Genomic DNA, 22,742 nt, shown 5'->3' with positions numbered 1-22,742 from the left:
AAAAGAATGCTTAACATTTCAAGCCAATACTCCTCATCAGTACTGAACATAATTTTATCCAGTCACACAATAATACAGTGAATTTTAAATAGTATTTCTTATTAAAACTTGGCATGGCATAAAGTTTCTGCATTTAATAGGTTGAGCAGTTGACTGGACAATGCTGCACAATTACACACTTTGCCATCAGGATCAGGCCTGTAAATAACTGACAACACCATCCAAACTGATTCTGTTTCTAACTACACTTGAGTACAAAAGAAAACAAATCAAATTAATGTTATATAATCAAGACAAAAAAGTTTTAACACACTAAAAATTATTTTGCAATAAAATTAACCCATTAGTCAAACAGAATGCATTTGAAAAAAAAATCATCAATAACATTGCTGTTCATTACAAATGTGGTTACTGTATAAAGGGAGACAAGAAGCTTCCACATAGGATCAGTCAGTTTTCTTTAGTCATTTCCCAAGTTTTTTTTCTCAGGGGTAGAGCTAGTCAGGATGCTGTTGCTGTAGTTTCAAAGTTCAGATTTATTTTTAGTGTACATACATGGCAGCACCTATAACCCTGAGATTTTTGCTTATTGGTGGTGCAAAAAAAAAGTACTCAAGAAAAGATACATATACAAAAGGGAAAAATGTAAACAAAGAAAGAAATACAAATAAACTGACTGCAATACAGAAAAAAAAATCAGTAAAAATAATGTGCAAAGTAAGAGGCCTTAAATTAATTTCAGATTGAGTTTGTTGTTTGGAAATCTGATGGTGGAAGGCTAGCAACTGTTCCTAAACAGGCAGCGATTAATGCAACACCTTTACAGCACCAGGATCAGGCCCAGGGTCAAATCCTACACTGTCTGTAAGGAGTTTGTACGTTCTCCCAGTGTCTGAGTGGGTTTTTTTCTGGGGGGGGTTCAATTTCCTCCCACCATTCAATACGTATGGGGGTGTAGATTAATTGGGTGTAATTTGGCAGCAAAATGGCCTGTATTGTGTGTATGTCTAAATTTTAAAAATTTAACCTGGTGGCAAGAGTCTGGTGGCACCTCAACCTCTTTCCTGATAGCAGCAGCAAGAACAGAGCATGTCCTGGGTGGTGTAGATCCATGATGATTGCTGATGCTCTCTGACAGCAGTGCTCCATGTAGATTTTCCTGATGGTGAGGAGAGTTTTGCTTGTAGTGTACTGGGATATGTCCACAATCTATTGCAGGGTTTTCCACACAAAGTATTATTGCCCCCATACCAGGCCATGATGCAGCCAATAAGCACATTTTCCACTACATATCTCTAGGTTTCCCAAGGTTTCTGACATAGTACCAAATCTATGCAAAATGTTACAAGCCCAAAGGACCCCAAAACCCAGCAGCAACAGGCAGTCACCGAGATAAGTGACTTTCAAAATAAAAGTTATTTTTAATCAACTTCAAACATGATAATAGAATCAAACATTAACTTAACTCTATAATTATACTATATTCTATACCTACCCAAATTACCCCCTTCTAATTCTAAGCACACATGTATGTAATGTGTGTGTGTGTGTGTGTGTGTGTGTGTGTGTGTGTGTGTGTGGATTTAAGAAAAGTTCTTTGGTTCACAGTTCAATCTCACTTCTCCTTCTTCCAAGTTCTCTGGTCGCAGGTAATCACCATACTGTGGACAGAATTTAACATGTATAAAGTTCACCAGGCTTGGTGCTTGAAAGGTAAATGTTTAATGCTCAGGAAGGTTCTTGTAGGGTTTGCAGAGAGAGATAATTGTTGCTTCAGGATTTCCACTAGTCACCTCAGGGTCTCGCTGATGAAACTTGCCCCATCAGGGTCTTCTAGATGGTAACCTCTTTCTTCAAGCTACCACAGAGTTCCATTCCTTGCTTTATTTCAAGAGAAACATCAGACAGATAGCACTTCCAGCCATCTACTGCTCTGGAACTTGCTTTCATCAGTTTCAAACAGTTTTTCCTGGATTGCACTTTTCAGTTACTTGTCAGTGTCCCACACATTGACTGACTGTCTGACTGAGCTGTTGGCTCAACTCTCTCTCTTTTCCAACTGAAACTCCAAAGAGAGCATGTGACTCATGTCTTGCAAAACCCCACCTTCTCCAGCAAACAACAGGAGTTCTTTCTTCTTCTCAAGTTGTAAACAATCTAGGAGTGACCTTTCTGTGCCCTCTGGCAAAACCCTTGTAAAGAGCTTCCACTAGCCATTATGTCTCCAGTTCCAAACAATGGTCATTCATTTTATGATGTCAGTTCAATTAACACCTACTTGTGAAAGGTGCTTACATTCTCTAAGAGATCTTCAATATTTCTTCAGTCTTTCAAATAAGATATGTTTTAAAATGTGTGTATATATGTGACCTACTCTAAATCTTATAAATTCTCCCCAAATATTAATATTGTTACAAAACCTAAGTATAGGGGTTAACATGCTCTCTTTGTGATGAATTAGTGTTTTGGGTCTAGGAAAGGTCCTCCGAGATGACGATTCCAAGGAATTTAAATTTTTCTCAATCTTTCCATCTCCAGTCCACCAATGATCACTGGAGCGTACACATCTAGTTTTCCCCTCCTAAAGTCCATAATCAGCTCCTTGGTTTTTCTGATATTGAATGAGAGGTTGTTGTTAGTGCACCATTCAGCCAAATTTTCAATCTCCCTCCTGTCTACAACCCACTACTGAGGTATCATCGGCAAATTTGTAGATGGTGTTGTCATACAGAGCCACTCAGGGCTAAAAATGCATCCCTGCGGTGCTCTGGAACTGAAGGAGATTGTGGAGGTGATGTTCTTTTCTATCCTCACTGATTGTGGTCTGGAGGTGAGAAAATCCAGGATCCAATTACACAGTGGGGTGTTAAGGCCCAAGACTTAGATCATAGAACATAACAGCACAGTGCCAACCTATATAAACCTACTCAACCATCTAAACCTTCCTAACCTCACACCCATAAGACTCTATTTTCTTGCATTCATGTGCCTATCCAAGAGTCTTTTAAATACCCTGATGTACTAGGCACTACCACCACCTTGATAATGCCTGCCAAGTACCTATTACTCCCTATGTAAAATACCTTACCACTGATGTCACTCCTAAACTTTCCTCTACTCACCTTATACAGATATCTTCTGGTATTTGATACTGTTGCCTTGCCCATCCTATCTATGCCTATCATAGTCTCATAGAACTGTATTAAGTCACCTCTTGTCATTCTTTGCACCAAAGAGAAAAGCCCTAGCTCTGTTAACCTTGTCTCCTAGCCAGGCAACATCCTGGTAAATCTCCTCTGCACCCTTTCCATAGATTCCACATCCTTCCTGCAATGAGGCAACCAGAACTGAACACAATATTCTAAGTGTGGTGCAACATTACCTCTCAACTCTTGAACTCAATCCCCCACTAATGAAGGCCAATATACCAAAAGCTTTTTAAACTATCCTAGTAACCTTCGTGGCCACCTTGAGAGATCTATGGATTTGGACCCCAAGGACCCTCTTCCACACAATTAAGAATCCTGCCATTAACCATATACTCTATCTTCAGGTTCAACTTTACAAACTGCGTCACTTCACACTTATCCAGTTTGAACTCCATCTGCCACTTTTCTGCCCAGCACTGCAACCTATCTATATCCTGTTGTAAACTACAACAACCTTCTGCACAATCCACAACACCTCCAACCTTCATGTCATCTGCAAATCTACTAACCCATCCTTCTAATTCATTTATAAAAATCACCAGAGCAGAGGTCCTAAAACAGATCCCTGCAGAACTCCACTTGCCACTGACCTCCAGGCAGAATACATTCCATCTACTACTACCCTCTGCTTTCTGCAGGCAAGCCATTTCAGAATCCATAAAGCCAAGGTTCCATAGATTCCATGCCTCAGGACTTTCTGAATAAATCTACCAGGAATGATGGCGAACTTGTCAAATGCCCTACCAAAGTCCATATATACCACATCTACCACCCTATCTTCATCAATTTATTTTGTTACTTCCTTGAAAACCTCAATTAAGCTTGTGAGGCACAACCTTCCCATCAGGAAGTCATGCTGACTATTCCTGAGCAGTCTATCCTTCTCTAAATGCTTGTAATCCCATCCCTAAGAATCCTCTCCGATAGCTTACGCACCACTGACGTAAGACTTACTGGTCTATAATTCCCAGGATTCTCCCTAATACCTTTAAAAAACAAGGGGACTATATTTGCCATACTCCAATCCTTCAGTACCTCATCTGAGGCCAGGGAGGATGTAAAGATCAAAGCTTCAGCAGTCTCTTCCCTTGTTTCCTTTCGTAACCCAGGGTACATCTTGTCTGGTCCCAGGGACATCAAATCCTAATATTTTTAAGAAGATCCTGCACATCCTCTTTCCTAACATAAACTTGCTCTAGTACACAAGCTTGTTCTATACTGACCTCACCTTATCCAAGGTCCTTCTCTCTAGTGAGCAATCACGGTTGCTCCTCCATTCTAATGTCATATTCCTGTTTTGTCCCCATACCTCTTAGTTCATTGTGCATCTTGAAATATACCTATCTTTGATGGTAGATTCAACCACATGCTCTCCACTCCCTGCTCTAGTTGAGAATTCCACTGGTTCACCATCTTCTGATAGAAGAGGATTCTCCTCATTTCTGTCCTAAATGTTTTACCCCACACCCTGAGACCATTATCCATCATTCTAAAACTCAGCTAGGTGAAATATCCTCCTTATTCATGTCCCTCTTGCCCTGTTAAAATGTTATACTTTTAAATGACAACACCACATTTTTCTAAACCAGTGGTTCTCAACCTTTTTCTTTCCACTCACATAGCACTTTAAGTAATCCCTATGCCATCGGTGCTCGGTGATTAGTAAGGGATTGCTTAAGGTGATATGTGAGTGGGAAGGGAAGATTGTAACTGAACCAATTGTAACTGAAATAGTTTGGTTGAGAAAAATTGTCATTGGCCCATTTTCTTTGGAGTTATGAAACAGTGCACATGAGTCAATTAGTTAGGATTAAAACAATGGTTTTCCAACTTTTTATTTCCACCCACATGCCATTTTAAGCAATCCCTTACTAATTACCGAGCATCTACGGCATAGGGGATATTTAAAGTGGTATGTGAGTAGAGAGAAAACGGTTGAGAACCACTGTTCTAAACTAGGAATAAGGCTTATCTAATCCAATCTCTCCTCATACACCAGCCAGCTCTGTATTATTATAAGAAGATAACCTTTCTTCTATCCTTCAAAATGAAAGCCAACATAACCAATAACCACTGTAAAACTACACACACATTTCTTTGTACATCAGCATTTCTGATTCTGTCACCAATTAAATACTGAGGTTGATAACTTCACATTTATCAACATTTCACTGCATTACCATGCTGTTGACAACTCCCTTAATTTTTCTAAATCCACAGAACTTGTGACCTCCAGAACCTGTAGAATTATTGAAGATGACAACCAATGTATTGCTTATTTCTATGGCTACATCATAATGTTATTTGGTCCCTGGGGATTATTAGACCCAGGGGATTTATCAGGTTTTATTCCATTAGTTCCCCCAGGACTTATTTTTTCTTGATATCCAACGTTTCATTTGCCTCTTGATTCTCCAGTATTTCTGGGAAGTAATTTGTGCACATCTTCAATTAAGGATTAAAGTATTTCTATTATTGTTCTGCTATTTCTTTTATTCCCTATTACAAATGTTCTCATTTCTGATGACAAGAAAGATTTGTTTTTACAATTATTTTTAATTTTAATAAACTTAAAGAAGCCTTAACAGTCCACTTTTCTGTTCTTGCAGGTTTATTTTCATACTCTAGTTTTCCTTTCTTATTGAAACTCAGTCTTTTTTTTACTGAATTCTAAACTACTCCTATTCATCAGACTTGCTGCATTTGTTTTGGTTCTGATACAGTTCTTAACTTAATTTCAATGCCACTTCCTTTTTTTTGCTCCAAAAAGGAACATAAAACCACTGCAAATCTTATATTCATTGTTTAAGTGTTAGTCATTGTCTATTTACTGACCTGCATTTTAATGAAATATTCCAATCTATCATAGCCAACTCATTCTTCATAACCTCATAGTTTCCTTTCTTTAAAACTTGGTGCCTAATTTCAGATTGAAGTATTTCACTTTTGACCTTGGTGAAAATTTCCATCCTGTCATAGTTACTGAACCCTAGAGGGTCCTGAACAACAACATATTAATTAGCTCATTCTCATTGTAGAATATAATTTAGGATAGCCTGGCTCCTTACATATTGGTCTAACTCCAGGAAATCATGCTCCACAGTATAATTTCTCATTTGTATTTCCCAATTTATATCTAGATTAAAATTGCATGCTATTACTGCAGTGCACTTTTTGCATGCATCCCTCTGTTTTCATGCTGTCCCCTACATTGCCATTACTATTTGGAGGATTTTCTGGCTCTTAGTACTTCCTGCATATGAACGTTAATAAAGCAAAATAGATGGTTGTCAACTTCAGGAGGGCCTGGGGGACCACACTCTGCTGAGCATTGATGGCTTGACCGTTGAGGTCATCAGAGTATCAATTTTCTTGGAGTGCATTTGGCAGAGAATCTCACCTGGTCCCTTAACATCGGCAATCACATTATTTACACCTCTGATATGGTTAATTTGAAGATCATATTCTTGTAATATTAAACTCCAGTTTAACAATCTTCTGTTTTTATTCTTCATTTTATTCAAAAACACCAGAGGATTGTGGTCAGTGAATATGACAATTGGTTCAAGATACACATCAAAATTCTGCAGAGCAAATATGATAGCTAACAGTTCTTTTTCAATAGTGGAATAGTTATTTTGATGAACATTGAATTTTTATGAAAAGTAGGCAACTGGATGGTCAATTTCATTATGTTTTTGCAATAAAACTGCACCTGCTGCTCCCTCACTGGCTTCCACTGGTACAGAAAATGGTCTGTCAAAATCAGGAGATTTTCAACACAGAGTAATGGCATAGCATCTCCTTTAAATTTTCTAAAGCTGCCTGACAATCTTTAGTCCACACCAATTTCTCCCCTTTCTTCCAAAGATTGGCTAAAGGAAGAGCAACCTGAGCAAAATTTCTGCAAAATTTCCTGCAATATCCTACCATTCCTAAAAACCTTCTCACTGCTTTCTTGCCACTGGGGATAGAAAACTCAGAAATTGCATTCACCTTAGCTTGAATAGGTGCAACTTTGCCATGGCCAACTACATAACCCAAGTATGTTACCGTGGCATTTGCAAATTGACTCTTTGCTAAATTAACAGTTAAGTTTGCTTTAGATAATCTTGCAAACAATTTGTCCAATTGCCTTAGATGTTCTTCCCATGTGTCATTTTTTGTGACCATGTCATCAATATAAGCATCTGTATGAGTTAACCCTTGGATAACCAAATTAATCATCCTCTGAAATGTTGCAGGGGCATTTTTCAAGCCAAAAAGTAACACATTATACTCATTTAAACCGCATGGAGTTACAAAAGCTGAAATATTCTTCCCTCTATCAGTTAAAGACACACACCACTAACCCTTCAACAAATCCAACTTAGTAAGAAATTTAGCTTTTCCAATTTTATCAATACAGTCATCTATTCTTGGAATAGGATAAGCATCTGTTTTAGTTACTGAATTAACCTTCCTATAATCCATACAGAACCAAACAGTTCCATCTGGTTTTGCTACCAGAATACAAGGAGAACTCCAATCTGGGTTTGAAGGTCCAATAATGTCATTCCTCAACATATATTCCATCTCCTGATCCATGATTTTACTCTTTGAATGTTTATTCTATATGGGAGCTGTTTTATGGGATTTGCTTCTCCTACATCTACATGGTAAATCATTTATGTCCTTTTTGGAACATCAAATTTGTGTATTTCAAAAGTAATGCTTTCAACTGCAGCTGCTCTTGTAACTTAAGATGCCTAACTTTTCTTCCAAATTTTCCAAAATTGGTGAGTTAGACAGGTGCACAGGAACCATGGTTTCTTTAAGGTTACCCTCACAAGATTCTGTTTCCATAATGTTATGATCCACCACTTCCTCCACTCTGTCAACAGCCAACACCTCTGATACAGATTGTTCTCCACTACCCTTATTCTCATAATAAGGTTTCAACATATTTATGTGACAAACTTGAGTTTTATACTTTCTATCTGGAGTGTTAACAACATAGTTAACATCATTCAGTTTTGATTTAATTGTATATGGTCCAGAAAATCTAGCTTTCAAAGGATTGTCATGTGTTGGAAACAAAATCAAAACTTTACTTCCTGTCTTAAAATTTCTCACCAGAGCTTTCCTGTCAAATAAACACTTCATTTTACCCTGAACCATTTCCAAATTCTCTTGAGCTAAAGTCCACACTTTTTGTACCCTATCCTTAAATTTAGAAACATAATCTAGCAAATTCAACTGCACATCCTCATTAACCCACTGTTCTTTTATCAACATTAAAGGTCCTCTAACTTGATGTCCAAACACAATTTCAAAGGGGCTGAAATCAAATGACTCCTGCACAACCTCCTTTGCTGCAAACAACAATAAATGAATACTTTTATCCCAATCTTTTCCATTCTCTGTACAGTAAACTCTCATCATATTTTTAAAGAGTAGAATGAAATCTTTCCAAAGCTCCCTGAGTTTCAGAATGGTACGCAGATGAAGTGATCTGTTTTATTCTCAACTCATAAACTAACTGTTGAAACAACCCAGACATAAAGTTAGATCCTTGATCACTCTGGATCTCTTTCGGTAGTCCAAACGCTGTGAAAAATCTTTCCAGAGCCTTTACCATTCTTTTGGCTTTAATATTTCTCAGTGGTATAGCCTCTGGAAATCTCGATGCTACATACATAATTGTTAATAAGTACTGGTTACCAGACTTAGTTTTCGGCAGGGGATCTACACAATCTACAATAACCCTAGTGAAAGGTTCCCCAACAACAGGAATAGTTTGTAATGGAGCCACTGGAGGACCCTGATTAGGTTTCCCCACAACCTGACAAATGTGACATGTCCGGCACCAATTTACAACATCTTTCCTCAAACCAGGCCAGAAAAATTGTTTCAAAATCTTATTCATGGTTTTCTTTACACCAAGATGATCACCCAAAGGTGTACTGAGGGCTAGATCTAATATTTCTTTCCGGTATTTTCTAGGAACAACCACCTGATGAATCACTCCCTACTCTTCATTAGCAGGAATATCAAGAGGTCTCCATTTTATCAACACTTCACCTTTTAAGAAATATCCACAAGCCATTTCTTTACTCTCCTGTTCAGTTACTGCTTTCTCCCTTCAGCTAACAAGATCTGCATCTATTTTCTGTTGCTGAATTAACTCCTTGACAAAGAGAAATCCTCACTCTCACAATGACCCTGCTCTTTCAAAAGAACTTCAGAAGTAATGGGCAAATCTCTATCAACTGGATTTTCTTCAGCTGTCATCATTTCCTTAGTCATAGATCTTTTCTTTTTTTTTTTCTTTCTTTGGCTTGGCTTCGCGGACGAAGATTTATGGAGGGGGTAAAAAAGTCCACGTCAGCTGCAGGCTCGTTTGTGGCTGACCAGTCCGATGCGGGACAGGCAGACACGATTGCAGCGGTTGCAAGGGAAAATTGGTTGGTTGGGGTTGGGTGTTGGGTTTTTCCTCCTTTGCCTTTTGTCAGTGAGGTGGGCTCTGCGGTCTTCTTCAAAGGAGGCTGCTGCCCGCCAAACTGTGAGGCGCCAAGATGCACGGTTTGAGGCGTTATCAGCCCACTGGCGGTGGTCAATGTGGCAGGCACCAAGAGATTTCTTTAGGCAGTCCTTGTACCTTTTCTTTGGTGCACCTCTGTCACGGTGGCCAGTGGAGAGCTCGCCATATAATACGATCTTGGGAAGGCGATGGTCCTCCATTCTGGAGACGTGACCCATCCAGCGCAGCTGGATCTTCAGCAGCGTGGACTCGATGCTGTCGACCTCTGCCATCTCGAGTACCTCGACGTTAGGGGTGTGAGCGCTCCAATGGATGTTGAGGATGGAGCGGAGACAACGCTGGTGGAAGCGTTCTAGGAGCCGTAGGTGGTGCCGGTAGAGGACCCATGATTCGGAGCCGAACAGGAGTGTGGGTATGACAACGGCTCTGTATACGCTTATCTTTGTGAGGTTTTTCAGTTGGTTGTTTTTCCAGACTCTTTTGTGTAGTCTTCCAAAGGCGCTATTTGCCTTGGCGAGTCTGTTGTCTATCTCATTGTCGATCCTTGCATCTGATGAAATGGTGCAGCCGAGATAGGTAAACTGGTTGACCGTTTTGAGTTTTGTGTGCCCGATGGAGATGTGGGGGGGCTGGTAGTCATGGTGGGGAGCTGGCTGATGGAGGACCTCAGTTTTCTTCAGGCTGACTTCCAGGCCAAACATTTTGGCAGTTTCCGCAAAGCAGGACGTCAAGCGCTGAAGAGCTGGCTCTGAATAGGCAACTAAAGCGGCATCATCTGCAAAGAGTAGTTCACGGACAAGTTTCTCTTGTGTCTTGGTGTGAGCTTGCAGGCGCCTCAGATTGAAGAGACTGCCATCCGTGCGGTACCGGATGTAAACAGCGTCTTCATTGTTGGGGTCTTTCATGGCTTGGTTCAGCATCATGCTGAAGAAGATTGAAAAGAGGGTTGGTGCGAGAACACAGCCTTGCTTCACGCCATTGTTAATGGAGAAGGGTTCAGAGAGCTCATTGCTGTATCTGACCCGACCTTGTTGGTTTTCGTGCAGTTGGATAATCATGTTGAGGAACTTTGGGGGACATCCGATGCGCTCTAGTATTTGCCAAAGCCCTTTCCTGCTCACGGTGTCGAAGGCTTTGGTGAGGTCAACAAAGGTGATGTAGAGTCCTTTGTTTTGTTCTCTGCACTTTTCTTGGAGCTGTCTGAGGGCAAAGACCATGTCAGTGGTTCCTCTGTTTGCGCGAAAGCCGCACTGTGATTCTGGGAGAATATTCTCAGCGACACTAGGTATTATTCTATTTAGTAGAATCCTAGCGAAGATTTTGCCTGCAATGGAGAGCAACGTGATTCCCCTGTAGTTTGAGCAGTCTGATTTCTCGCCTTTGTTTTTGTACAGGGTGATGATGGTGGCATCACGAAGATCCTGAGGCAGTTTACCTTGGTCCCAACAAAGCTTGAAAAACTCATGCAGTTTGGCATGCAGAGTTTTGCCGCCAGCCTTCCAGACTTCTGGGGGGATTCCATCCATACCTGCTGCTTTGCCACTTTTCAGTTGTTCGATTGCCTTATATGTCTCATCCAGGGTGGGAACCTCATCCAGCTCTAGCCTTAGGGGCTGTTGAGGGAGCTGGAGCAGGGCGGAATCTTGGACTGAGCGGTTGGTACTGAAAAGAGATTGGAAGTGTTCTGACCATCGGTTGAGGATGGAGATCTTGTCGCTGAGGAGGACTTTGCCGTCTGAGCTGCGCAGCGGGCTTTGGACTTGGGGTGAGGGGCCGTACACAGCCTTTAGAGCCTCGTAGAAACCCCTGAAGTCGCCAATGTCCGCGCTGAGCTGTGTTCGTTTGGCGAGGCTAGTCCACCACTCATTTTGGATCTCCCGGAGTTTGCGCTGAAGATGGCTGCATGCGCGACGGAAGGCTTGTTTCTTCTCTGGACAGGACGGCTTTGTAAGGTGAGCCTGGTGGGCAGCTCGCTTCTTTGCCAGCAGCTCCTGGATTTCCTGGCTGTTTTCGTCAAACCAGTCCTTGTTTTTCCTGGAGGAGAAGCCCAGTACCTCTTCAGTGGATTGCAGTATGGTAGCCTTCAACTGATCCCAGAGGGTTTCAGGGGACGGGTCCGTGAGGCGGGTTGCAACGTCGAGCTTTGCTTTGAGGTTTGCCTGGAAGTTTCCTCTCGCTTCGTCTGACTGCAGTTTTCCAACATTGAACCTCTTTCTGGGGGCTTTATTGTTCCTGGGCTTTGGCTTGAAGTGAAGGTTGAGCTTGCAGCGAACCAGCCGGTGGTCAGTGTGGCATTCCGCGCTAGGCATGACCCTGGTGTGGAGCACATCTTGTTTGTCACTTTCTCGCACCAGGATGTTGTCCAGGAGGTGCCAGTGTTTGGATCGGGGATGCATCCAGGTGGTCTTAAGGCTGTCCCTCTGCTGAAAAAGGGTGTTTGTAATGACAAGCCGCTGTTCTGCGCAGAGCTCCAACAGGAGGCGCCCATTGTCGTTGCACTTGCCGACGCCATGCTTGCCCAGGATTCCTGGCCAGGTTTCTGAGTCTTTGCCGACACGAGCGTTGAAGTCGCCCAGGATGACAACCTTGTCAGCTGTAGGGGTACGTTGGATGAGGTTGCGCAGGTCGGTGTAGAACTTGTTCTTTTCTGCTGGTTCCGCCTGGAGGGTTGGAGCATAGACACTGATGAGGGTGATGTGACGCTTGTTTTGAAGTGGGAGTCGCATGGACATGATTCGGTCCGAGAGGCCTGTCGGAAGGTTTTCGAGTTTGGAGGCAATGAAGCTCTTGACCATGAAGCCTACACCAGATAGGCGTCGTTCATCCGAAGGCTTGCCAGACCAGTAGAGTGTGTAGCCCGCGCCGCGTTCTTGGAGGCTGCCTACATCTGCCAGGCGGACTTCACTGAGAGCGGCTATGTCGATGTCAAGTCTGAGGAGTTCATGTGCAATGAGGGCAGACCGACGTTCAGGTCGGTGGCTGTCAGTCTTGTCTAGCATGGTTCTGATGTTCCAGCATGCTAGCTTGAGTTTGTGAGCATCTTTTGAGGGGGAGGACGTGGAGGGGGAGGACGTGGAGGGGGAGGACGTGGAGGGGGAGGACGTGGAGGGGGAGGACGTTGAGGGGGAGGACGTGGACCTGTCCTCGGGCCTGCGCAAAGGAGCTTTTAGGTGGAGTGCAGTGCGCGCAGTACTGGCCCCACCCTTTACACCCATGGTTCGTGTGCCGTGGCCAAGCAAGCTGGGACGTGGCAGCGAGGTCCTTGGGTCGTAGGTTTTATATCGGAGTGGCCTTCTCCTATGCAGGTTTCTTACCCGGGCTGGAGGGGCCTGCCTCCCCTCCTAGGTCGGTCCATACTGCCCGGACCGGGGCCGAGGCCGCCGCAGTTCACCCTGTGCCTGGACTGGGGCCACCGCCTCCCACTCCCTGCCCGGACCGGGGCCTCCGCCTGCCTCACTCGACCGAGGCCGGGGCCGCCGTCTCCCCCTTGCTCCTGCCCGTATCGGGGCCGCCGCCGTCTACCCTTCGCCCGGACCGGGGCCGGGGCCGCTGCTGCTCTCCCTGTGCCTGGACTGGGCCGATTTGTCAATCATAAAACTGACACAACTTTATCCTCTGCCAAATCATTCCCCAACAAAAATGAGACACCATGCATAGGTAACTTTGGAATTACTCCTACTACAACAGGTCACCAGTCTTTGGCGCTTAACAGGCAAATAGTTACCACTCACGAGGGTTCTTGCTGGTTTTCCGAGACAGATTCCTTTTCCAGGACATCCGTAACTGATTCCATCTCAATCAGTCTTGCTGATGAAACTTGCCCCCTTCAGGGTTCTCCAGATGATCCTCTTTCTTTCAGGTCACCTTTAACACCACCATTCTTCTCCTTCAACCAGGCAGCCTTCCAATGTTTCCCAGCTTGTCCTTCTTGAACTGATTTCAGTCTCTTCTCTCTGTTTCACACCCTCCCTCTCTGAGAGCAAAACTCTTCTCCTCTGCCTCCAAAGATCACATGCTTTCCCAGGCAAGCTGCTGTTGATACTTTGTTGCCTTCTGCAAAAAGCATTCTGCAAATATTCTGTGTTTTAAAATGTGTGTGTGCAAGCTGCTCCAACAATTCCTCTCAAACCACCTCTAAATACTCTGTCACAGACCTCAGACATATCTGTGATCAGATATTATTTGCTTGGGCATAAGTCGAGGTATGGCTGTATTCTAAATCTTGATTTTCTGAATCAATATCCTTTTTCACTGTTGCTTAGTTTTCATCCTTCACTAAAAATCCACCCCATCTTTTTTTTAAACTGTGGCTTATCCTTTCTAAATATCAAATATCAACTGCAGATGCCACAATCTGGAGCAACACACAATCTAGTGGAGGAAATCAGTAGATCTAGCAGCATCCACTCCAGAAAAAAAGAATTGTCAGAGTTTCTGGCTGGAACTTTTCATTAAGACTGATGGGAGCAGCTTGGATATCAGCAAAAAAAGGACAAATGGATTAAGAGAGAAAAAAATAGAGTACGAGAGTAACTTGCAAGAATATAAAAGTGGACTGTATAGACTTCTGCAAGTTTATTAAGAAAACAAAAGAACTGTAAAGACAAATGTAGACCTGTTACCTTAGAAATTACATAATTTGTACTGGGGAACCAGAGAAATGGCAGAGCAATTAAACAAACATTTTGATTCTGTCTTAATGGCAGATGGTCACAAATTATTGCTCAGAAGTCCTGGAGATCCAAGGGTTGAATAAAAATGTGGAATTGGTAACAAGTAAGGCAACAGATAACAGAAATGCTTTATGAATTGACATCTGGCATACCAACATATGAGGTGCTTTTATGCAAGGAATTAGTATTATTTACTATATATTTATGCCAATTCAGAACCTATTCATTCAACTATGTTGAAAAAAGCCCACAAAGAATAAGACATTAAACTGAGCAACATACATATAAATCCGCCTCACTCATGTTTACCTGACAGACTTGCATGTGCAAAGCGTGAATGGTAGCCATTGTGCCGAGCTGGACTAGGGCATTGTGAACCATCTGCTGAAAGGGAATTGTGAATAGTAGTTTGCTCCATTGTTCTAAATGAATCACTGCACTGGAAGGTGTGCTGCATGGCATGAAAACTTCCTTGGTAACCTGAAAACAAACAGCAGTTGTCACACTTTAATCTAACCATGCTTATTTAACAAAAAAAATCTCACATTCTGATGAAATCTGAAATTACTCTTTGCGTAACAAATCATAAGTGAGATAGTATAACAAGATTTAAAAAGGTAGAACTGGGGAAAGAAGTATGGGCAGAATATTTGGATCCTCCTGGCATGTAATGGAAAAATATGCAGAACCTCTACTCTTAGTCCCCTTTTTTTTTCTTTCCATTCCAGCACTGTCACCTCTTGGATCCCTGAATTATTTATTCTTGACTTCTGTTGTTTCCCATCTTCATCCTCTCCTAACATTATCCAAGAGCATGGCTTCTTATGTTTAACACCTGGGTTCACTTCTCTAGCGCCACTCTTGAACCCTTCACTACCCCGATTATCTAGTTACAATACCATGTTAGATGAGAGGTTTTCTCCAACTAGATATCGAGAAGATTAAAGCTTATAATTTCAGTTCCAGACAAAATATCAGATTATTTTTGAGAATGAGTTTTTTTTTTGTCATATAAATTATACCATGTACATGTGCAGCAAACCTTTTATTTGGTGCAGCTGAGCAGATACTTCATAAAGGGAAAAAAAAAGTACAGCTACATCTTCACCCCTGATGATGATCAATCTGGTCACTTTCTGATTTTCAACCAGATCATTTGCAAATCTGACATCCTACATGATGACTGTGAGCTGATTCTAACTTCACACCATTCACAGAGTTGTACAGCATAGAAAGGGCACGTCCATAATGACTTTTTTTGCTCATCTACATTAGTTCTATATCCTTGGCCTGCATTGGTTTTGTATCCTTCAATGTCTTGCCTATTGAGCTCCTGTGGCATTCGACTTTAATGAAGGTTAGTGTAGAAATGTGGTTCTCAGCTATCTTGGGGTTAAATATGACCCCAAGATAGTGAACACTTTTAAAGACCCAATGCTAACCTGTGTTTCCTCTCAAAAATATGGTTTCTTACTCCAGCTTCATAACTTAACCTTCTCTACTCCAGGTAGACATCTTCTAAAATAAAAGCATGACAGAAAAGTCTGTTTATCCAATGCTATGTGTTGGACCATTTATAATAGCCTAATAGCTATAACCAAATATGGAACCATATCTCAGGAAATGACAGCATCTCTCAAGAGAAAAATTAAAATACATACATATAAGCATGGGACCACACAACAGATGTACTTATGAATAGTGCACTTTGTATGGAACAGTGTGCACATAACACATACCACAGTGGAAGTTCTGTTGGTCCACAATCATTTATTTGATCACAAGATAAAGATGTTTTTGAATAGTCATTGGAATTTAAAAATCACCATTCCATGTTTGCACAGATTTTGTAATTTATTTTAATCTTTTCCATGTTATTGGACTTTACTTTCAAATTAATTATTGAAATACCAATAGTTCCACTTGCTAGGCAGCTGGTAGATAATTAGTGGTCAATCAGCTGAAAATCCCTTCAACATTTCAATGCACAATATTTGAGTCTTGAATGATAACCACATAATTTAATGGCACACAAGGAAATACAGAACAGCACTATCTAATTAAACAGAACAAAAAGTGAACATAGAGACTCAACTCTTCAATCTTTTTCTCCACCCCCCCAAACATCAATGGTCTTTCCAAAGACCATTCTTATAATAATGTCTAAATAAACACTCATTTAATACATTAATCTGGAGAGGCTGTTCACCAATGTTGATCTCTAAGTGAGAGATTTGGAATAAAGGATTGTGCTTTTGCTTTTACCATGATAAATTTATTTGACCTCCAAGATGAAGGTGTTAACTTTTGTTGGACATCACTCATGCTGTAAGCAATACATTAGTAAATTATCTGGCTTGACAGATTATTCAACTATGAGGAGTACTACCCATTGTGTTTAGCCTGCAAACATCTAGGGCTACTGCATAGTAACTAAGATCTAGTTAGACTATCCCTGGACATATCATAAAAAATTATACTTCCTTTGCAACATGATACATTTTGACTATTATTGTGAGTAGTTAAAATTTTCTCTGTGGTTCCACACCTATCAAGTTCCCTTTTCTTCCTGAGGATACTACCTCATGGTACAATGTCACATTCACTACCAACATCTAGACCTTATTTAAATTATCACTGTTAATATCTGATAGAGAGTGACAGTAGGGATTTTTATTGGGGGCGAAAGCAAGATGTCACTACCCCATTCAAAGTTTTCCCTAAAGTACACTTTGACAGAGGGTTGAATTTTTCTCTCGTCAAATGGTCATTCTCACTGCCAAAATAGTCGAATACAAATTGAGGAATTAACTTAGAAGCTTCTTTGCCTTTTCTTGCTTGGCCAAGAATTTGTGATGAGAAAAAGGATCATTGCTTGTAGATGGTACAGTATTAAATTTTATACAACACAATGCTTTCATCTTATGTTTCATGTGCTATACTCCCACAATAAATATTCAAAGTACCTGCTTGAATGGGCTGCATCAGTTGACTTTGAAAAACTGGGTAGGATTTGTGGTGTCCTCCGTTGAGTTGGTTGCTGGATGGTTGAGGTGAGAGCGAACCATGTTTCTGTAGCAATGCTGGGCCTAACATTTTCCTCGGACTGACTAGAGAAGAGAAAGGAAGAACTGGTCCATCCCTGCAAGGAAATATTTCCCTTTTAGCAATCCAGAATTTTATTAAAAAGTAATTAGCTCCATTTTCCCAAGACCCTAGAAACAGCAGAGAATCTCACTATTGATGAGCACAGGTCAGAACATTTCCCATCATGCATCTGATTGCAATGCATCTCATTTTCCAATATATTTATTTTTCTGGGACTTGAATGAAGCAAAATAAAAGTTTTATTCAAGGTCAAACACATTTATCAATTGTAAAAGAAATTCAGAGCAGCATGGTTTATTTAGGAAAACTTAAATCACGTGAGAATATTTTGAAAAAAAATTCACATAAACCAACATCATAGATACAACTATTGTTTTGTTAAATGCTGATATTGTTTAGCATAATTTTTAAGGAGTTTTACCAAAAGCAACCATAGTACAAAAAAAGACACCTGTGATGGCAACAGAATATTTGAATGCTGGAGGTAAAGGGAATCTACTTACAAAGAGTTATTATCCGATACTGCTTTCAGGTACACAAGGGGATGGTAGATAAAAGTCAAAACCAGATTTATTTTCATTCCCAACACAACCATGCCTCATTTGTCTGTACCTTTCATGAACAACTTTACATGGACCTTTATTCTAGATGATATAGAAAGTCACACAACACAGAAACAGGACCTCTCCCTTATCAAGTCCTTACGAACCATCACATTAATCTTATTTTAATCTTCCCACATTTTCATTTACTCTTACCACCACCCACCCTCCCCCCAAGGTTCTACCACCCGCCTACATCAGTGATCAGTTAACCTACCAACTGCACTTCTTTGAAGAACACAGAGGAAACCTACATAATGAGAGAACATGCAAATTCCACATAGTCAGCATTAGAGATTAGAGATAAACCCAGGTTACTGGAGCTGTAAGGCACCAACTGTATGAGTTGTGCCAATGTGCCAACCTTAGATAACATTTACCCCCAAGTAAATAATATAATTATTAATTCACAGATATTGGTACAGAACTTACATTGTTTTTGTACAGCAGGGAAAAAAAACTCTTCTCTGAAATTCTGCTTGGGTCCTTAACCCTTCAAGAGGAACATATCAGACTGAATTCAGTTGGCTATGACTGATTCCAAAGGGAACTGCTAGCATTCAAAATATATTTACACAGAAATACCGCAAAACTGGTCTGTGCTGAATGACAGATACCAGAGCACTTGCCACTCCACTCCATTAGTGAGCTACATGTAGGGTTCAAAACAGGAGCTCAATTGTGCTGGGATTCCCCAGCATTGTGTTGTGGAATCCAACTTGTCAGGTCAATGCCATTCAGAGCTGGCATAGAAGCAACTGTGCCTTCACTTAAGTACAGAATCCATACGTTATAGAATCATTAAAAGATAAGTGAGATGTTACTTCAGTGTTTTTATTGAAAAATTTATAATTGTCTATAACTTTTAAAAATTTTGTTTTAAATAAATTTTATTTAATTACTTGAGGCAATTTTAATAATTTTTAGATGTTTCCAAAATAATTCAGCAAACATTTTCCCTCCAATGCTCAGAGGTTGATTTCAGAGGTCACTGTTTCTGCTACCTTCTTTCAAATTCTGATTTATTTTATTTATGAAATAGCTCTTCACTAGTAATAATGAAACAATTCACAGCATGAAGCCACCTGTGCAACCTGCTAAAGAAAGAGGCAGATGGAGGATTATTTCTTTCCAATGGTCTCTTCCTTTTCTGTCATTTTACAACTTGCGGAATCAATCCATTTTTTTTTAAAGTTAGGTCATTTCAATATTCTGGTTTAGAGAGAGATCCTTTCTACGCAATTTTGGGAAGAAAAAGGTAGAGCATCACTCCAAAAGGTTAACATATAAATTACTATCAAGCATTTGAAAAAAAGTGATTATTCTCCTTTAGATACAGGTGACCTCTAGTTATGGTCATTTGGGCAACAGAAATTCGTCATTGGAGAATGCACAAACCTCTACCGAAAAGTTTGAGATGTGGAATAAAATTCACCCCCACAGGAAATAAATATACTTTCACAATAATAGTTTTGCAAAAATAGAGCCATATACACTTTGAAGAAAATATTGAGGCAGTCTCAAAGTTTCTTTAATGGTTTCCAACCCTTTTTGTGATCTTGCACATTAAAGAACATTTGGTTACTGATATAAGATCAGATTAAACTCAGTGCTCCTATCTCATGTTTATATTGTTCAAAAATATTAATTGACCCATGTGGAGGGAGGATCATTGACAGTTTGGCTTCTGCTTCTCCTTAAGTTATTTTTTCATAAATGGATCTAGTGTCTAGCAGGAAAAAAATTACAAGAATGTCACTGTGAATATGTTGTGTGTGGAGGAAGTGAGGCCTCCTCCCTGCCTGCCTGGAACATGTGTATTGCGGGTGGTCACATTTCCTCCCCATCTGAAACTTATTTGGAAGTCACATCACCTGTCAGTCAAGGTTGGACTCCAGCCACTAATTAATGTACACCTCGATGTTGGCCAGCAGCACAGAGTAGCACTGTACTTAGCACCAGCACAGAGCACATTTCCTCTCTCTGCCCTAAGCCCTGGACACCACTCCATGCCAGGTCGTTACTACTGGAACTATCATCGGGATAAGGTGTGCACTACACTGAAGCTGAGCCGTAGTATTGTGATAGATCAATACTTGAAGTAGAGCCGCACCCCTATTGATTAGGGAACCAGGAGCGTGTGTAAGAGTCTCTGTTTATAGTGTGTGCAGGGTCAAACATAGGTACAGTTGTCAGAGTCCAACTGATGTCTGAGGTCAACATCAGTGGACAACGAAGATTTTGCTTCCTGAACATTTGGCCATTTTTTATGGATTTTGGGCCACTGATCACAAAAATCTCCAACATTTTCCTATCATGAACCGTTTTTTTAAATATAACTTATTTTTGTGATTTCCTGTCATATTTTATGTCTACTTCAAGCATATAAAACCATGAAGTGCAGCACATCATTGAAAATTCATTTTCTGCATTCGCACTTGGACGTCTTCGCTGCTGATCTTTGTACAGTCAGTGATGGACATGGTGAAAGGTTTCACCAGGACAATACAACCATGGGAAAACAGTACAGTGGAACCCCGTTATAACGCGATGGTTCAGGTAAAAAAAAAGCAAAAAATGCAGGTTCACACTAACAGTGTTTTAAAAAAAAATAAAGAACAAATTTATAATACTTTTATTTTCAATCTTCTTTTTATTTCTTATAATCATCATTTTATTTCTTAAAAAGCGAACGAGTGTTCGTTGCCTGAATGCTCGCTGGTGGCGAGCGAAATCCAAAATGCTTCTGAGCTGGAGGATTTTTATGTGGTCCACATTCCTGAGTCTTCAACCAATGTAGGCTGGCCTCGAGGTACTCAATGGCTTCAGACACTTTCGGAAGAGGGGGTGGAAGCTCGTCATTGTCATCCTCCTGTGGTTTGGGAACAGGTACTATAGTAACATTATGGACGATCTCGGAGTCTGTCAGATACTCTTATGTCAGGTATTCGTCATCGACGAAAGTCCTCTTTGCTAATTTGAAACAGTCTCTGTGCCTCATCCTCCTCTCATCTGTGAAGCCATAGAATTCCTGATCATCACCATCATCTCCCTTGTTGGATTTTTGTGATTAAATGGCTGGACCCAGACCCTTCACCCAGTATTTTTCGACACACATAGAGCTGACTGCTGCCCAGCCTTTCCCACCTAAGTGGCAAACTTTTAATGCTCATGTTTTCAGATAGTCTTCCAGCATTATTGATTTGTCTACCATTCTATGAATTAATTCACACCTGTAATTCAGCTTGAACACAGAGATGATCCCCTGATCTAGGGGCTAGATCTTTGATGTACTGTTTTTGTCAATCATGTGCAGTTTTAACTTAAGTGTTCCAGTCTTTTTAAGACAAAACAACAATGCCATGTGATCTTTGCATTGTTTGAACCCTTCATGTCGATGGGTGTCACCTTTGTTAGACAACATATGGTAAAGCAACGTGCGCAACTTATCTTCCTGAGATTTCCAGCCACGAAATGTTGATTCAGGTATGCCAAGGTCTCCTGCAACTTGGGTTTGACTTTTATTCTTGATTGTATCAAGTGCGTGAAGCTTATCTTTCACTGAAAAAGATTTTTGTCTTCTAATTGCATGTTCCATTTTGATCTGAAAACAATTTCAACTCCGGAAAGAAGACAAAAAAGGGTCCACTAGCTGATTACGTTATATCCAGGTTCACGTTAAATTGTGTCGTATTAAATCAGGGTTCCACTGTATCAGGGTAGCTGGAATCCATCAGTGCTGGCAAACAACTGTTGGACACTGAGACAAGAGGCATCAGATGCTGAGTACAAATGAAAATCAGCTGCAAAATATTTTTAGGTCAGTTGAATTAACGCAATGTGTCAACATCATTATATGATTAAACATACTAAATTTAATTGAATGTTACTCCAATTTATTACATGATACAGCAAATCTGAATTATCCTTGTGTTCAGATTGAAGTTGTTTATAAACCCCAATGTTATTTCAGGAAGCAAACCTTTTGAAACAATTTATTATCCAGAAAAGAAGCTATTTTGATATTTTACTTATCTTAGTTAAAAAAATGTTCATATTAGAAGACGTAATATGGGGCTGAATACGTAATATGGGGCTGAATATGAAAACCTACATGCGAAAGAAAATTCAAAAGCATAATCAGACAGGAATAAAAGCATTCAGGGCATAAGCCAGCTTTATCACACATCATAATGCTTTGAAACTGCATGCATGAAATTGCACTTCTCATTTAAAACTTCTCACCACAAATATACATGTTTGATCCTGCTCTTTCTGATTATGCATTAAGCGTGTACTTGCTCAAAGATGAACAGTAACTTCAGGATTTGCAAAAGAGAAGAACAGGTGGTACCTTCCAAAAAAAAATCCCTGGTTTTCATCATCCTTTATTTTTAAATTACATTGCTTGTTGAGGATCTATTTATGTTTTTGACTCCTTGGTATTTGCAGCAGAGGGCAAGGATTAATTAGTTTTATTGGGACATCTGTGTTTAAGAATAAAGGGAAACAGTAAGATTTTTGCTGCTCTGTTGTGGGAAATGGGACAAACAATACCACGTTCAACTAGACTGTACTGATTCATGCCCACAGCTGTAACATGGCATATAATCTCTGCACCTTGCAC

The 22,742-nt window shown here is 40.6% G+C and overlaps 1 protein-coding gene across 7 annotated transcripts in view; it reads right to left on the bottom strand.

Annotated features, from left to right (window-relative positions):
• Positions 1-22,742, bottom strand: part of LOC138763621 (zinc finger protein GLIS3-like) — a 331,893-nt gene that overhangs the window by 2,238 nt on the left and 306,913 nt on the right. For all 7 annotated transcript variants that reach the window (XM_069938097.1, XM_069938091.1, XM_069938093.1 and 4 more), the window contains 2 exons: positions 17,372-17,547; positions 14,715-14,885 (listed from right to left, as the gene is read on the bottom strand). In XM_069938097.1, coding sequence (XP_069794198.1) covers positions 14,715-14,885; positions 17,372-17,547 — 347 coding nt within the window. The remainder of the gene's footprint in view (positions 1-14,714; positions 14,886-17,371; positions 17,548-22,742) is intronic.

Source organism: Narcine bancroftii, chromosome 5, assembly GCF_036971445.1.
Source record: "Narcine bancroftii isolate sNarBan1 chromosome 5, sNarBan1.hap1, whole genome shotgun sequence".
NCBI lineage: Eukaryota > Metazoa > Chordata > Chondrichthyes > Torpediniformes > Narcinidae > Narcine > Narcine bancroftii.
This window is presented reverse-complemented; position numbering and strand designations above follow the sequence as displayed.